This window comes from Peromyscus leucopus, chromosome 15 (assembly GCF_004664715.2).
Source record: "Peromyscus leucopus breed LL Stock chromosome 15, UCI_PerLeu_2.1, whole genome shotgun sequence".
Classification (NCBI taxonomy): domain Eukaryota; kingdom Metazoa; phylum Chordata; class Mammalia; order Rodentia; family Cricetidae; genus Peromyscus; species Peromyscus leucopus.
This window is the reverse complement of record NC_051076.1, coordinates 27,059,463-27,074,589: the sequence shown is the minus strand read 5'-3', so window position 1 is coordinate 27,074,589 and position 15,127 is coordinate 27,059,463. Positions and strand designations below refer to the sequence as shown.

At 41.0% G+C, this 15,127-nt stretch overlaps 1 protein-coding gene across 1 annotated transcript in view; it reads right to left on the bottom strand.

Moving 5' to 3' along the window:
* Positions 1-15,127, bottom strand: part of LOC114690619 (intelectin-1a-like) — a 52,059-nt gene that overhangs the window by 8,639 nt on the left and 28,293 nt on the right. The window contains exons 2-7 of the mRNA XM_037211034.1: positions 13,827-13,890; positions 3,229-3,321; positions 1,826-2,073; positions 1,344-1,502; positions 912-1,032; positions 5-118 (exon numbers count right to left, since the gene is read on the bottom strand). Coding sequence (XP_037066929.1) covers positions 5-118; positions 912-1,032; positions 1,344-1,502; positions 1,826-2,073; positions 3,229-3,321; positions 13,827-13,890 — 799 coding nt within the window. The remainder of the gene's footprint in view (positions 1-4; positions 119-911; positions 1,033-1,343; positions 1,503-1,825; positions 2,074-3,228; positions 3,322-13,826; positions 13,891-15,127) is intronic.

Sequence of the window (15,127 nt, the reverse complement as noted above, 5' to 3'; positions counted from 1 at the left end):
CTACACAGACTCACATGCTCAGTGTTACATCCAGTGACCCTCATTCCAGCACACAAGGCATTGGCTGCTCTCTCATTATTAAACACTCTGAATTGGATGAATCCTGCGGTGAATTCATCTGAAAACAAGAGACAGAAAACAGCATTCAAGGAAAATGCTAGAAATAGTTGTCAGCCCAGAGTTTGGTTCAGGATATACAGTCTAAAATAACAGACACATTGGGGAAGCCACAGCTATTCCAATCCACAGATCCCAAGAGTCAGTCCTTGAAAAAATGTCCTCATCCTCCAGAGTTTGAATGGAGAAATTTATTATATAGGAACATCTCTACTGAATATCTCCAAGGCTTGTCACAGCAGCAACCAAGTGCATTCATTTTGGTCCTGTTCATATTTATCTTGCTAATTTTTCTTTTAAAACCTTCTATCTTGAGTACAAATAAGAAGAACTTTGAGTTATACAGCATAGGCTCAGCATTCATAAAGAGTATGTGCCACTTCGATTTATATTAAATAATGTAATAGTCATCCCTTACAACCAAAATAAAACTCCATTTTTTTTTCTGTTGTTCAGTCCTGTGCAATTGGACCTGGTTTGATCCTAAGAAACTTCTGACTGATAATGGGGTTGCAAAGAGTAGATTCCCAAACCATGAATCCCCAGTGCAAATGCTGACTCTCTTGTTTATGCTCTGTGATCTCAGCCAAGTTCCTGGACTTTCAGTGCTTCAGTTTCCTAAGCTGTAAAATGGGTTAGTAATAGTTTAGAGATCAAAGGCAAGCAATTGAATGAAGTGAAAGAAAACACATTTATAGAAGAGAAGCAGGCTGTCGTGGATGGTAAATGACAGTTATCATAACTGAATTTATCATGTGTCCTGCACAGTGTTCAGAGAAGCATCAGAGACTCACTCCGGCCAAGGGGGGAGTAATAAGAGGCTGTCTTCTGAGCATCACCAAAGTCATAGACCACAGGTATTGCTGGGCCATTGTCAGTCCAACACTTCCCTGCTCCATATTTCACTGGGTACTTCTACAAGGAACAAAAGAAGTCACTGGGTAAGGATGGCGGCATTGGCACTCACAGGAACACTGTCCTGCATGGAGAAGCACAGCATGTGTCCAGTAACTGAGATTGTTATTAGCCTCACCTTGCCTCCCCCCACCCTGCTCGACCCCGCCCCACTCTGCCCATCCTGTCTTCCACTTATGGGTATCTCTTGCCTTCCTTGACTTATTACACTTTAGAATAAGGGAAATATGCAATACAACCTGCCTAACCTTAAGGACCTGTTTCTCTCTCTACACCTTGGAAAAGCAGCCTCAGGCAGCAGTCTCCAATACCTTGTACAGGCCAAACAGATTGTGGCCCAGCTGATTCAGGAAGCCACTGAAGGTGCGGTACCTCAGCAGGGATCTCTCCTTCCACTTTTTCAGAGGGCTTTTGTTGGGCACATGCCAGATACCCAGGTTCTCAGCCTGGATGTCAAAGTAGCCAGGGTTCTGAAAAGCAACCAACACTGAGCCTAATCAGACCAGATTTCAGTAAGTGAAAGACCCACATGCACAGTCCTTAGCACAGTTGGTATCTCAGGGCTTCACATGGACACCATCCATGCTCTAATACCCCCATATCTAAGGATAACTATACCACCACCACCAACAACTAACTGAAAAGCCAACTTTGGAGTATGTTGAGATTCAAGATAAGCATTTTTCAGTTGTTCAGCTCTGTGTTGAAGGACAACCTTCTAACCCTCTCCCTGGGATGCTTGAGCTATACTCACATCCTCACCCTTTCCCAAGTGGCCACAGAGTGTACCAACCTTGTAGTCATCACTTGTGGCCCCCTCTGCAGACCCAAAGGTGTTGTAGTTGGCCCAGTTGCCATCCCCCTCTGGGTAGTCGTTTCTGTTTCCTTGCTGACTGGACCAGCGATCACCCACTGTGCACTTCCCGCCCATGTTGTTCTCATGCACACTGGCCACCAGGGTCCAGCCACCACCTGCAGTGGTCATGTCACAGAAGGTCTGGTAGATGACACCATTCTCCGTGCGGAGGAAATAGAGGCCATCTGTAGAGAGAACCAGTCCACAGTCCTGTGTGCAGCCTCATTGTCCTTCTCTGCTCCAGAGGCAGAATGACTCTAGGAACTACAACCATGGCTAATGCCTCATATCCTGAGTGTCCTATCACAGGTGTCCCTGGGAATCTGCCTGAGTGTAGAAAGTCATTCTTCTGTGATTGAGGCAGAACACAGAATTATCCAAACTATCAGTGATTTATTCTAAAGTTAAACATAGTATTATAAAGGACTTAGGAACTCTACTTGGTATGTATTCAAAGAACTGAGAATGGGGCTTCAGTTATCTACATTCTTGTTCATTCCAATTCTGGTCACAAAACCTGGATGGCAGAAACAATGCAAGTATTTCTCTACAGAAAAAGGAATAAGCGATAATCTGTTCTGTTTATTATGCAGAATATATATTGTGTACATTCCTTTATATCCAATAGGTGAAAAAGAATGAAGTGAACTGCAGAAATGGCTCTGTGGTTAAGACCAAGCACTGCTCTAGCAGAGGACTTGAGTTAGGTTCCCAGCACTCACACTTGTTAGTGTACAAGTTCCTGTCATTCCAGCTCCAGAGGACTAGATGGTGTCTTCTGGACTCTGTATGTACATACATATATATGTACACATTCTCACACACAGCCATGCATATGTACACAGTAATAATAATAAATCTTTTTAAAATAAATTAACTGTTCTACATCATATATGAGCCTTGAAGCATGCTAGTGAAATAAGGCAGATTACTCATATGAGGTAACAAGAATTGACATATTCATTGAAGTAGGAAACAGAACAGCAGCTCACAGGAAATACAGGAATTTATTACTTTGTGGTACAGAATTTCTTTTTAAGAAATGAAAACTTTCTGGAGATGGGTAGTATTGGTCCATACCATTGTGAAAGTTGTTCTTGACTGTGTAAACCCTTCAAATTGGTAAGTGGCAATTTTTATACACTATGTACATTGTATCCCATTTTCTATATCAAAAAGCAAAGCTGTTTCAGAGGCCAAAAGCATGATTTCTTAAGTGGGTTATTTGTTTTGTATTTTTGAGAAAAGGACTCCCCAGGTTGCCTTGGAGCTTTCAATCCTCTCATTTGGGCTCCCAGTGTTAGGATTACTGTGTGCTCTTTAAATGCTTCATCACTCACCTTGTGCTCCAGTCATCTCCTGCTTGATTTCTTTGCAGCTTCTGAACAGAGAGGAAGACACAGAATTGGTCCATTTGTTGGTATCCAGGTTCTCTTTAATTAGAGAAGATGCAGAGTTTCACTCTCATGTGATACATAGCTTCCCCTTGCTATTCATCCTAAACTCATTACAAGACTTCTCAAAGCCTCACTTGAGAATCAACAAGATTTGTAACTAGAAAGAAAGACTAGAGATTTAAAGGCTTGGAGAACTTTTTGTCCAAGTCCTGAAAAAGGAGAATACAGTGAAGTCCATCTCTGTAGTAGAAGAAATGCAGGGAGCCTAATGTGCATGAAGCATGGGTGGTGAGGTTGACAATGCAGAGGCTTGACCAAAGGACCCTGGAATAAAAAGTCTTGCAAAGTAGCCTCAACCCTCCAATATCCTCTGAGAACCTAGAAGAGTAGAAACAAACATTATTAACTCTGGGGCAGAGCTACTCATATGTATGTAGGCCCATGTTTACAAGTCATGCATTTTGGGATTGTACTTACTGAGGGAGACCAGCCCCCACTTTTCCCCCTAGGGTACTCTTGAGGAGGAAGAAGTGAGAAATATTTAGATAGAATTATAGGGGGAGAGAGATAGACAGAAACACAGGATAGCCTCGGGAGGGCCTGGATCAATACCCACTGTCCCCTTCTGTCTCTTCCAAAGGGTTTTTAAAGGAATGCTGAGGGGTGGTCCAGAGGGTGCCTGAACTGGTCTACTCTGGTTACTGGCCTAGCGAATAACCATAGCTGTCATCATAGAGTTTTTGATCAGTGACTGATGGAGGCAAATGCAGAGATCCATGGCCAGGCACCAGGCTGAGCTCCTGGAATCCAATTGATGAGAGAGAGGAGGGATTCTGCAGGCAAGGGATGTAGAGATCATGATGGGAGCATGTGCAGAGATGACTGGCCACACTAGAGGAAGCCCATGAACTGTGGACTGGTGGCTGTGGAGCTCCCATTGGACTGGGCTTGAACTGTTTGGGGGGCACCCTGGCAGGGGGATTGGGATCTGTCCCTGGTCTATGGGCATGCTTCTGGGAATCCGGTGCCTATGGTGTGATACCTTGCACAGCCTTGGTGCAGTGGGAATGGGCTTGGACCTGCCTAGGCTTGGTGTGCTGGGCTCGGCTGACTCCCCATGGGAGACCCTGATTTAGGGGATGTGGGGTGGCTTGGGAAAGAGGGCATGGGGGTTGGGGGAAGGGAGAAGTGGGGGGCTGTAGATGGTATGTGGAGTGAGTAGAAAAATTCTTAATAACAAAAAATGAAAAAAGGAATGCCAAGGGGTGGAGCAAAAGACCTCACCCCAGCACAGTGATGTGTAGATCATCCCAAACATCTGGTAACCATGCATATTGTCAAGCCATCCCTTAATGAAGCCCTGCTGTATAAAGCAGGCTCAGATCTCACTAGGAAACCTTTGTGGGCTCACACACATTCCTCCTCTTAAATTTTAAAGGGCTCCTCAGATAGACTGAGGTCTGTCTTAGGTCATTCTCCCTGATTATTATTTCCATTAGGTTGGAAGCCATCAGAAGAAAGTTGCCCGTCTCTGGCTCTCAGTCTCTGGCAGGAGGGGTTACTGAGTTTAACTTAGCTCTAGCTCAGGTTTCTATTGAGCTCACAACCATCCACAGTGATCTCCATAATTGCCACACCTCCCAGTACAGGAGTGGAGGATTATAAAGATGGAATATCCTTTTTTAACGGATCTTAATATGGCTATTGTAACATGAATCTTAAAAGGTCTTATTAACAAAATCAAACCTGAAGCCAGGTATTTGGGTGAATGATTGAAGATCAGAGAAGCAGAACAAGCCACAGCTTCCTCACCTTGCCAATTCCTCAGCTGATCCTGTTTCCTCAGACTAGAAGCCTCTGAGTCCTCATCCAAATGGATCTTAGCTGAACTGCTGCTCAAAAGCCTAAAAGCTTAACCAGGGTAGTTCCTGGTCCTCATGCCTTATATACCTTTCTGCTTCCTGCCATCACTTCTGGGATTAAATGCATGTGTCACCATGCCTGGCTGTTTCCCATGTGGCTTTGAACTCACAGAGATCCCAATGGATCTCTGCCTCCAGATTAAAGGTGTACCACCATTTTTTGGCCTCTGTATCTAGTGACTGTTCTGTTCTCTGAACCCAGATAAATTTATTAGAGTGCATAATATATTGGGGAACACAACATCACCATAGTCTATAAGAGCCTTATCTGTGCCAAGCCTCCTTTTTATTAAAGCAATAAACTCTGGATACAAACCACATCATATAAATTACTCTGGGTAAAAACCACATCAAATAAATTATAACAAACTTAAAGATTCCCTTAGAGTCAGCAAACTCTAGTTCATTAACATTAACGCAATTCTCACATAAACAATACATATTTATAACTGTCATGACCATTTACTGTATGTATTTATACCTAGCTTGGCTATTGACTATATGTATTTACACGTCTTACAAAATTACATCACTATTCATATTTTTTTTATTTTTTATTTTATTTTACAATACTATTCAGTTCTACATCACAGCCACAGATTCCCTTGTCCTCTCCCTTCCTGCTCTCTTCCCCTTCCCCCCAGCCCACCCCCCATTTCCACTTCCTCCAGATCAAGGTCTCCCCTGAGGACTGGGATGGACCTGATAGACTCAGTCCAGGCAGGTCCAGTCCCCTCCTCCCAGATTGAGCCAAGTGACCCTGCATAAGTCCTAGGTTTCAAATAGCTAACTCATGCAATGAGCCCAGGACTTGGTACCACTGCCTAGATGCCTCCCAAACAGATCAAGCCAATCGTCTGTCTCACCTATTCAGAGGGTCTGATCCAGTTGGGGGCCCCTCAGCCTTTGGTTCATAGTTCATGTGTTTCCATTTGTTTGTATATTTGTCCCTGTGTTTTATCCAAACTTGGTTTCAACAATTCTTGCTCATATAAACCCCCCTCTTTCTCAACAATTAGACTCCCAGCACTCCACCCAGGGCCTAGCCGTGAATGTCTGCATCCAGATTCCTCAGTCCTTGCATGGGGTTTCTGGCCCAACTATTAGGGTGTTTGGCCATCCCATCGCCAGAGTAGGTCAGTCCCAGCTGTCTCTCGACCATTGCCAGCAGTCTTTTGTGGGGGTATCTTTGTGGATTTCTGTGGGCCTCTTTAGCTCTTTGTTTCTTCCTTTTCTCATGTAGTCTTCATTTACCATGGTCTCCTATTCCTTGTTCTCCCTCTCTTTTCTTGATCTAGCTAGGATCTCCCGCTCTCTTTCCCTTGACCCTCACCCTTCATTGCTCCCACTCATGTCCAGGCTGTTCATGTAGATCTCATCCATTTCTCCGTGTCTTTCTTGGGGTCCTGTTTTCCAGGTAGCCTCACTGGTGATGTGAGTAGCAGTCCAGTCATCCTTGTTCCACATCTAGCATTCTCCTATGAGTGAGTACATAACATATTTGTCTTTCTGAGTCTGGGTTACTTCACTCAGGATGATTTTTTCTAGATACATCCATTTGCCTGCAAACCTCATGATGTCATTGTTTTTCTCTGCTGAGTAGTATTCCATTGTGTATATGTGCCACAATTTATTTATCCATTCTTCAGTTGAAGGGCAACTAGGTTGTTTCCAGGTTTTGGCTATTACAAACAATGCTGATATGAACATAGCTGAGCAAGTGCTCTTGTGGTATGATTGAGCATTTCTTGGGTATATGCCCAAGAGTGGTATAGCTGGATCTTAGGGGAGATTGATTCCCAATTTTCTAAGAAAGCGCCATATTGATTTCCAAAGTGGTTGTACAAGCTTGCATTCCCACCAGCAATGGAGGAGAGTTCCCCTAGTTCTACATCCTCTCCAGCATAGGCTGTCTTCAGTGTTTTTGATCTTAGCCATTCTGACAGGCGTAAGGTGGTATCTCAGAATTGTTTTGATTTGCATTTCCCTGATGATTAGGGATGTTGAGCAATTCCTTAAATGTCTTTCAGACATTTGAGTTTCCTCTGTTGAGAATTCTCTGTTTAGTTCTAAGCCCATTTCTCAATTGGACTGTTGGTCGTTTTGATGTCTAATTTCTTGAGTTCCTTATATATTCTGGATATCAGTCCTCTGTCAGATGTGGGGTTGGTGAAGATCTTTTCCCATTCTGTAGGCTGTTGCTTTGCCTTGTTGACCGTATCCTTTGCTCTACAAAAGCTTCTCAGTTTCAAGAGGTCCCATTGATTGATTATTTCTCTCAGTGTCTGTGCTACTGGTGTTATATTTAGGAAGTGATCTCCGATACCAATGTGTTCTAGACTCCTTCCTACTTTCTCTTCTAGCAGGTTCAGAGTAGCTGGATTTATGTTGAGGTCCTTGATCCACTTGGACTTAAGTTTTGTTCACGGTGACAGATATGGCTCTATTTGCAGCCTTCTACACATTGATATGCAGTTATGCCAGCACCATTTGTTGAAGATGCTTTCCTTTTTCCATTGTACCCTTTTGGCTTCTTTGTCAAAAATTATATGTTCATAGATATGTGGGTTAATGTCAGGGTCTTCAATTCGATTCCATTTGTCCACATGTCTGTTTTTATGCCAATACCAAGCTGTTTTTATTACTGTAGTTCTATAGTAGAGCTTGAAGTCAGCAATTGTGATGCCTCCAGAGGTTGTTTTATTGTACAGGATTCTTTTGGCTATCCTGGGTTTTTTGTTTTTCCATATGAAGTTGAGTATTATTCTTTCCAGGTCTGTGAAGTATTGTGTTGGTATTTTGATGGGGATTGCATTGAATCTGTAGATTGCTTTTGGTAAGATTGCCATTTTTACTATGTTAACCCTGCCTATCCATGAGCATGGGAGATCTTTCCATTTTTTGACATCTTCTTCAATTTCTTTTTTCAGGGACTTAAAGTTCTTGTCATATAGGTCCTTCACTTGCTTAGTAGTTAGAGTCCATAATATATTGGGGAACACAATATCACCATAGTCTATAACAGCCTTATCTGTGCCAAGCCTCCTTTTTATTAAATCAATAAACTCTGGATACAAACCACATCAAATAAATTACATCAAACTTAAAGATTCCCTTAGAGTCAGCAATCTCTAGTTCATTAACATCAACACAATTCTCGTATAAACATGATATATTTATAACTGTCATGACCATTTACTGTAGGCATTTATACCTAGCTTGGCTATTGGCTAAGTGTAAATATATATATATATATATATATATATATATATATATATATATACACTTCTTATAAAATTACATCACTATTCATGTTCACGTTTTATAAACTTACATGAAACATTTAGATTTGCATTAACATTTACATTTTACATAAAATCACATATAACATATATTTATTTATACTTCTTATAAGCTTATATTCAAAAAGAAACTCTCTGTAGGATTACCATTAGCAAATATCTAGAAGAGATTTATTAGCTATTTACCACGCTTATAGAAGAGATTTCTTAACTAACATGTAGAAGAGATTTCTTACCATTTAGAAGAGATTTCTTAACTGAACTACTATCACTATACAGATTTACTCTTTTGACAAGCTTACTTATTTATACTTCTTAGAAACTTATATTGAAGAGGAAACTCTATAGATCTACTGTACAAAAAAGTTCATAAGGAAAATATTTTACAAACTTTATCACATATCTAGAAGAGATTTCTTAGAAGAACTATTTACCAAACTTATATTTAAGAGGAAACTCTATAGAACTATACAGACATCTAGAAAGAATCTTTTAACAGAACTAGCTTACACAATCAAGCAGCATCTAGAAGAGATTTCTTAACATTTGGAAGAGATTTCTTAGCGAAACTATTAACAAGACAAGAAGTACACAAATCATTTCTAAAGTTCAGAGTTTATAGTAAAGTTCAGAGTTTATAATCAGCTTTGATATTCTTCTGAAAGTTCTCCTGACAGTTGAAAACAAAAGCCTAATTCATCAATGACTCTCCGTCAACCCTGGGATTTAGTGAGTGCTGTCACTATGGAGTTGTAACACTTGTTGCTACGGGGCTGTAACACTCTTTGGGCAATGCCACTCCCCCAATGTCACCTTTTCTGCTGATCTCTCTAGGCCATTCTGGAACTGGTAGAAATTTTCTCAGCAACAGACAGTTTCTTTCTTTTTTGTTTCTGTTTTTGTTCTTGTTTTTTTGTTTTGGTTTTTCCAGACAAGGTTTCTCTGTGTAGCTTTGCACTTTTCCTGGAACTCACTTTGAAGACCAAGCTAGCTTCGAACTCACAGAGATCTGCCTGGCTCTGCCACCCGAGTGCTGGGATTAAAGGTGTGCACCACCACCGCTCAGCAACAGACAGTTTCTAACTAGGGGCTGTCTCTTTACCCAAAATTATTACAGATCCCCTGAGTCCTTTACTCAGTTACAGCAGAAGCCTCACCTCAGGGTGAGGGTGAAATTACTATATTGAGCTGCCACAAAGCTCTTAGAAAAAACTCTCTGCCAATATTTGGCACTATCTTTCTCTTAAAGGAGCCTCCATTGATTTGCTGCTAGTCAGACAAAAGTGGTGTGGCTCCGAGCTTCATTTCTTTTCAGGTTTTACTAAATAGTGACAAAATCTTTATCCTCAGCAGTCTGGGGGTCCCCTAAGTCTTCTATTTTTCCCAGACTGCATGAAGGAACCTTAATATCAGGAACATTGGTTCAGCTGCTTTCACTCCAGTTCCTCTAGAGGAATGTCATTGGAACTGACCTTCCTCTGTTCCACACTCCTTATCAAATGCTCTGGCATCCATTGAGCTTCATTTTCATCTTGTGAAAAAACACAAACATGTCCTCCACTCCGTATTAAAACATGGTGGAGACCCTTCCATAATCCTGTGCAAGGATCTTTCCATTTCACCTGAGCAAAAATCGCCAAAATCTATCCACAGCAGAATGCTCACAGACATCCATATTCAAAAAATTCAGAACAAAAAGAACATTATTCGGGCTGGAAAGATGGCTCAGTGGTTAAGAGCACACACTGTTCTTCCGAAGGTCCTGAGTTCAATTCCCAGCAACCACATGGTGGCTCACAACCATCTGTAATGATATCTGGTGCCCTCTTCTGGCCTGCAGGGACACATGCAGACAGAACACTGTATACATAATAAATAAATATTAAAAAAAAGAACATTATTCAGTGTATTATGTGGTGATTGAGGGTAAATTTTCCCCTTCTTTATTTTTTCAAGTTGTATTTTAAGAGTGCCATGAACTATTTCCACTATGCCTTGTCCTTGGGGATTATAAGAAATGCCTGTTTTATGTTCAATTTGCCATTGGATACAAAATTGCTTAAATGCTTTACTACTATATCCAGAACCCTTATTAGTTTTAATAACTTTTGGTATTCCCATATAGGAAAAACACTTCAACAATGCATAATTACATGTTTGTAGCTAACCCAGGTGGTGTACTGGCCATTAAAAATCCTGAATAAGTGTCTATGGTCACATGTACATATTTTAATTTGCAGAATTCTACAATATGAGTGACATCCATTTGCCAGAAATGATTAGGAAGAAGATCTTGAGGGTTTATTCCTAAGTGAGGGACAAAAAAAAATATTTTGGATATACCCCACATTGTTTAACTATTTGTCAAGCAACTTCCCTGGTAAGATTGAATTCCTTCCTTAGACTCTTGCTATTTTGATGATGAAAAGCATGTGACTGTTGAGCCAATTCTACTTGGAATAAGGCAACCATCCTTGTTAATTTGTCAGATGTTGTAATACCATCACCTAAAGGACCAGGAATATTGGAATGAGCTCTAATATGACCCACAAAACATTGTAACTTTCTTTGGTGTCTTAAATTTGTTGGAACAGCATTTTAACTTGACTGTGGCTAGTCCCAATGATTGGAACAATTTTATAACTTGAAGAACTATATAAATATATTGACGATCTGTATATAAATTAAATGAACTGTTCACAAGAAACTGAAAAACCATGTTCACTGACTATAATTTCACTATTTGTGCAGAAGCTGGGGCTGCTTGTACTATGTAGCTTTTTCCATTGATAACATAATCAGCCCTTCCATTAGAAGAACCATCAGTAAAACCTAGCACAGCATCTCCTACAGGATCTTTCATAACAATCTTAGGAAATACAAATGAATACATTTGAGCAAATTGTAACAATTTGTCACCTGGAAACTGATTATCAGTGTGACCTAGAACCTGGGAAAAGGCAATTGCCTAGGAGATCTTTGTGCTAGGGCAAGGCCAGGCTGCTTTTCCATTCTGATAGATGCCCCGCCCCAGGTGAGTCTAATTCTGCTCCTACAGAGGGAAGATGAGTACCTTTCTGAAAGGGATAGACCTGAAGAGCTTCTACTTTTTGAGTGAGAGAAATTACTAAATTTTTCAAGGTTTTCAATTTCTCCCTTGTTTCATCCCAAGATTTCTGTTCCTTCAACTCAGCTTCATGGCCAAGAGGAAACAGACCTTGTTTGAATGGTGTTGTACAGGTGTTCTCAGGCACTGCTGGTGGAGTGGAGAGTTTTGTCTCTTCTGAGTCTGCCTCAGGGAAGATTCCCTCCTGCTTCTCTGTGCTTAGATCTGTCCTGAATCAATGCCCACAGGCCAAAGGCATCTATAGGAATCATTTCTGGCCTGTATTCTCCATAATATTTTTGCATTTCAACCCCAATTTTCTGCATTTAATGTCCCATAATCAGAAAACCATGGACACAGTTCCTCTACGAACTCCAGGAACCTCTGTACTTGTAACCCATTGCATGTTAACTTTTTCTGTCTTAACCCCTTGTAATAAGTCCTCAGTTTTTCCTCCTTCACTCCCTGTAATGGATGAAGTTCCTGCCTGGGCTTTGCTTGAATGAAGAAATATTTTGTTTTGCATGGGAAGTTGGCTCCTTAGTGGTCTGGTTGGGGGTCTCGCGGCACAGGCAAAACACTACAAGTGACTCTTTGAAGATTTGCTTACTATTTTTGTGCTTCATTTTAACTCTAAGGAAATTCTACTCTTACTCAAAATTTTTTTGTGACACTGTATTCCTATATTCTATCTTCCTTAATTTTCATAGATAGAAGTTAAGAGAGAGAGAGAGAGAAAAAAACCTAGAGAGAGAGAAATATACACTGCAGCCTCACTAGGGCATCTTCCAGCCCCTTTCACTCCCCCAAATAGATTACCTCCACCTTAATTTCCATAATCAGACATGCCCTAACTTCCCTTAGCGCCCTCTGATGCCCCTTTTGAAAGTCCTTGGTCCCAGTTTGGGCACCATTTGAGGGAGACCAGCTCCCATTTTTCCCCCCAGGGTACTCTTGGAAAGGGAGAAATGAGAAATATTTAGATAGAAATATAGAGGGAGAGAGACAGAGAAATACAGGATAGCCTCTGGAGGGCCTCGATCAAAACCCACCAGCCCCTACTTTTTCTTTTAAGGGACTTTTAAGCGAATGTCAAATGGTGGAGCAAATGACCTCCCCCACAGCATAGCCAAATGCAGACCATTCCAAACACCTGGTAACAACACAGGTGGTCAAACCATCCCCTAATGCAGCCCTGTTGGGTAAAGCAAGCTCAGATCTCACTAGGAAACCTTTGTGGGCTCCCACAAATTACTGTTACTGAGCTTCAGTTCCCTAGTGCTTAATACCAAGCCTACAAAGATTTTCATGTGGAGAAGTAAGATGGCATTTAGAGACTTTTTCCTTAAAAATACTCAAAAAGCAGTGAAGAGGTACTACATATTTTAAAATACTGTTGAATTCTTGTAGAGAGCAGAATTGAAGATAACAGTCTCTGGGCACAAACCAGACAATTCCCTTGGCATTGAAACTCTAAGGCCAAGGTCTTAAGTTTACAGAGTGATTAGGATGGGACACAGTTCTTGCAGAAGGTCCCCTAGAGCTACACACAAGTACAGAGTCTGGACCAGGACATACCTCAACAATCTCCTTGCTACTGGTCAATTCCTTTAAGAGCTAATCAACACCCAGCCTACATCTCAAAGGCATAATCTCTTTGGGGGATGGCATAGGTTGTATTTACATGTCCAGGAATATGTGTGTGTGTGTGTGTGTGTGTGTGTGTATTTACAAATCTCTATATCTATCTGTCTATCTATCTATCTATCTACCTATCTATCTGGTTTAATTGTGGAGATATATATGATTAAACAAAAAGAGACCTTTTTTTGTAGAGAGTTGGGAGGGAGGTTAATTGGAAAAGCCTAGAAAGAGGAAAAGGAATGGGAAAAGAATAAAATTATATTTACTTTCAAGATTTTAAAAAAGGCATGATGGGCCAAGCTGTGGTGACCCACGTCTTTAATCCCAGCACTCAGGAGGCAGAGGCAGGTAGATCTCTGAGTCTGATGTCTGCCTGGTCTACAGATTGAGTTCCAGGACAGCCAGGGCTACAGAGAAAAGCCGTGTCAAAAAACAAGCAAACAACCACAACAAAAGTGTGATCTTTGTTTCCAGAGATCCATGTCCTGGAAGCAACCGAGTCTAGTCCTTACTGCCTTTAAAGCTAGAGGTGGCCTGAGGAATTTGGAGTTCTGTAGTAATACTCACCAACACTGCAACTTCCGGTGGCCAGGATGATAAACAGCAGGAAGCTGAGTTGGGTCATGGTCATCTACAGAAAAGCAAGATGAAGGTCAGTCTCTGTCCAGACCACCTTTTCCCCTTATCCCTGTCTCAGCTCCTATCTAGTCCAATTAAAGGCTCCTCCCTTTCCTTTAAACTCCTCACTTCTCTGGGCTTAAAGCAGTCCTGAGCCAGAGTCCACTTTCTTAATTCCTTCCACAGCAACTACCTTCCCTCCCATACCTGGCCAGAAATGAAGAGTTGTCAGCTGAGGGGAGATGAGCCCCCCTCTCTCTCTGCAGAGTTTCTAGTGTGGTCCTGGTGAAGCTCTTATCTTTTTATAGGAAGAGCCTGGTGGGAATAGCCCAGACTTTGCCAGGCTCCCCCTTTTCTGGCAGGATGCCACAACAGAGGCAACTTTTATTTATTGCGGGAAAGTCTTTTTACAGTGTTGACTCATGGGATTCAAAGGCTCAAAAAGATAAATATTAAATACCATATCTTCGCACTATCACCAGGTTTGGGAATTTCATTGATCTGTGTATTTTTAAAAAAGAAATAAATGAGGTGACTTGCAACCTTTGACATCCATTTGGATTTTTTAATTTGTGTCTTCCTTGCAAGGTAATACTTAAAATCCCCAAATATTCATAGTTATTCTCATTTCATAGGAGAAGAAAACTTTTTTTGTAATGTATAAAACAGTACATTTCTTGTAGCCCAGGCTCTCCTCACACTGTTTTCTTGAAGATGTCTTTGAACTCCTGACTCTCTTCATCCCACTTCCACATGCTGGGATTATAGGCACATACTACCAAACTTGACTATAAAAAAGGGAAGTTTAACAACAAAATAGTAAGTAATCAATTAAGAATAAATACAAATCTTTAGCCTGCATAGATTGAATTCCATACAACCCTCACTATTTTGTCTTTGATTTTTTCATACTTACCACAAACTAGCGAAATTTTAAGAAGGACTGCATCTGGGATTCGATCTCTATAAATCACCCCACCCCCATGATGTTTTGAGTTTCCTCTCTCCCTACCTACTGTCTTTTTCTAGTTCTCAGACACCAGTTTGTGCTATAATTGAATGAATTGCCTTTTCGTCAGTGATGAAACATCCTCAGTATAAAGCTTTATTATAATACTGATAACATTGTAATCCTTTGGGAGTCAGCTTTTGGTCAACCTTATATTTTATATCTGTGTATGTTAAAGGACTGATTTATACAACATAACTCAGGTAGGTTGATAGAATAGAACAAAACAGAGGTATGTAAC